This window comes from Eutrema salsugineum, unplaced genomic scaffold (genome assembly GCF_000478725.1).
Source record: "Eutrema salsugineum unplaced genomic scaffold, Eutsalg1_0 scaffold_23, whole genome shotgun sequence".
Taxonomy (NCBI): domain Eukaryota; kingdom Viridiplantae; phylum Streptophyta; class Magnoliopsida; order Brassicales; family Brassicaceae; genus Eutrema; species Eutrema salsugineum.
The window spans coordinates 1086646-1089373 of record NW_006256805.1 but is presented as its reverse complement, the minus strand read 5'-3'; the positions used below and the strand labels follow the sequence as shown (position 1 = coordinate 1089373).

Genomic DNA, 2728 nt, shown 5'->3' with positions numbered 1-2728 from the left:
CGAAATTTTAGAAGCCTCACCCGAGTCTTATATCATTTTGGTATCAGAGCCAAAGGTTCTTGCCTTTGGTTTTCTATCCCTTGCACTTTTAGTTTTCTTTGTCACACTCATTTTGTTTTTCTCGATTCATAAAACTGAAAACCCTTGAAAAATAGTTGTTGCTAGTTTGCTTGTTTATTAGTCAAAAAAAAAGTTTGTTGCATTGCTAGGATAATACCGTTGCTTTAGTTTCATTTAAAAACTCAAATTCGAAAACCCTATAAAAAGTTATCTAGTTTTATCTAAGTGCCGAGTTCATATATTTTAGTGCTTTGTTATCCTTGTTATTCGGTGGTACCTATTGTATGATTCCAAAGATCCAAAAACCTATCACCCTTTCAGACTACCGACCTATTGGTTTGTGTAATGTGCTTTACAAAATCATTTCCAAACTTTTGGTCCTGCATCTCAAAACTTATCTACATTACATTGTCTCTGAAGAACATTTTAAGGAGTTAATGCACTCCTTAAAATCCAGAAAGAGAGTCTCTAAAACTTATATGTCTGTAAAGACTGATAAAGTAAGGCTTATGATAGAGTTGAGTGGGATTTTTTGGAGCGTACTATGAAGGCTTTTGGGTTTTGTGACCTTTGGGTTAAATGGATAATGGGTATAGTGAGATCGGTTAGTTATTCTGTGCTGATTAATGGAGATCCACAAGGAATGATTAAACCTGAAAGAGGATTGAGACAAGGGGATCCCTTATCCCCTTATCTTTTCATTCTATGAGCTGATGTGCTAAGTCACCTGATGAAGTCTATTGTTCGTCATGGGAGAATCCGTGGGACTAAGATTGTCAAAGGGGTTTCATCCGTTACCCATCTCTTGTTTGCAGATGATTCACTTTTCTTCTGCCAAGCAAACAACAGAAACTGCCGTGCTCTTAATGATATTTTCCAAGTGTATGAAAGAAGCTCAGGCCAGATGATTAATGCCTCCAAGTCAATGATGACTTCTGGCTCTCGCATCCCTGGAGATCAGCAAAACCGTTTAAAATCCATTTTGGGAATTCAAAACAAGGGAGGTGGCGGTAAATATCCATGTCTCCCTGAACAATTTGGCAGGAAAAAATCAGAAATGTTTAAAAACATTACTGAAGCAGTTAGGAAACGTACTTCTTCTTGGAGTTCAAGATTACTGTCTCCGGTGGGGAAAGAGGTCTTGCTAAAGTCTGTGGCTATTTCAATGCCAGTGTATTACATGTCCTGCTTTAAGATTCCTTCTGGTGTGGTGAAGGAAATTACAAGTATCATTTCGAGTTTTTGGTGGGAGAAGGATCAAGATAAACGTGGAATACCTTGGGTTGCTTGGAAAAAACTTCAGTTATCTAAGAAGGAAGGAGGTTTGGGCTCCAGAGATCTTGAAAACTTTAATGATGCCCTTCTTGCTAAACAGGATTGGCAGCTTTTGAAATATCCTAGCTCACTTTTTACCAGACTGTTTAAGGCTAAATATTACCGTGATGGTTCTGTGCTTGAGGCTAAGTCTCAACGATATCAGTCTTTTGGATGGTCCTATATACTGGTGGGGCTTGACCTTATCAAGAAAGGGGTTTGTTTCAATGTTGGATCAGAGGAGAATATTAGAGTTTTCCAAGAGAACTGGTTACCAAGTGACCCTCTTCGACCTGCAGAAGGAGATATTATATCTCCCATGATTGTAGCTGATTTAATCAGAGTTTCTTATGGCCGGAGAACATGGAACAAGGAATATCTACAGACCCTCAATGATGCAGATAGAAGTCTTGTAAAATCTATCTTTTTGGCTCAAAGTCACCAAACTGATCAGCTTATATGGCACTACTCAAAGGATGGTGAATATTTGGTTAAATCTGGATATTATTTGGCTTGGAAGTTAGCAAATCCCCATAATGAGCTCATTCAACCTCCACACGGGGATCCCCTTCTCAATGAGAAAATTTGGAAATTAAAAAATCTTCCCTAAGCTTAAACACTTCATTTGGCGTATTATTTCAAAAGCTCTGGGTACTTCTTCTTGGCTGAGAAGTCGTGGAATCCTATTAGATCCAACTTGTCATCGATGTGGCTTAGCTGAAGAAACCATAAACCATCTCTTCTTTGAGTACCCTGTTTCTCACATGTCTTGGAGGTTAGCTAATCTCCGGATGCCTTTCTTGCTGCAACCCTCTCAAGATACTGATGAAAATATCAAATATCTGCTGGATCTCCAATCGGCATGTGGTCTGTCAACCGCACAAAAACTACTTCCTTTTTGGCTTTTATGGAGGCTTTGGAAATCGAGAAACAATCTCATTTTCAACATACAGATGCCTAACCCTGCAAAAGATGTCTCTATGTCCATAGCGGAGGTCCAAGAATGGATCAATGCTACTACTAGTCCTCAATCTTGTGCAGAATTACACGTCGCTTCTCCAGAAACACATGAAGAACTGGTACATGGAAACCACCTCCTTCGGATACGGTGAAATGCAACCTTGATGCAGGTTTTAGTCCAAACACACAGATATCTTCAGGGGGATGGATTGTGAGAGATGAACAAGGAAGAGCAAGATATTGGGGATCGACTTTCTTAGATAATTCGAACTCTGCATTGGAGGCTGAGGGTAAAGCTCTTTCATCAGCTATGCAAAACTGTTTTATGATGGGTTTTCGGAATATTATCTTTGAAGGGGATTGCCTAAATCTGATCCAGAATCTCAATGGAACC

At 39.3% G+C, this 2728-nt stretch overlaps 1 protein-coding gene across 1 annotated transcript; it reads left to right on the top strand.

Annotated features, from left to right (window-relative positions):
- The first annotated feature begins 790 nt into the window (after nucleotides 1–790).
- On the top strand, nucleotides 791–2499 carry LOC112086123. Its single transcript, XM_024154900.1, has 2 exons — nucleotides 791–1786; nucleotides 2416–2499. Exons 1-2 carry the CDS (start codon nucleotides 791–793, stop codon nucleotides 2497–2499), a joined length of 1080 nt encoding a protein of 359 aa, XP_024010668.1.
- The last annotated feature ends 229 nt before the right edge of the window (nucleotides 2500–2728 follow it).

What these genes read in the sequence shown, in the direction of transcription:
- LOC112086123 (XM_024154900.1), top strand. Translation starts at nt 791, where the DNA reads ATGAAGTCTATTGTTCGTCATGGGAGAATCCGTGGGACTAAGATTGTC. An exon ending in ATGATGCAGATAGAAGTCTT is followed by an intron (nt 1,787 to 2,415) that starts GTAAAATCTATC and finishes AATCTTGTGCAG; the next exon opens with AATTACACGTCGCTTCTCCA.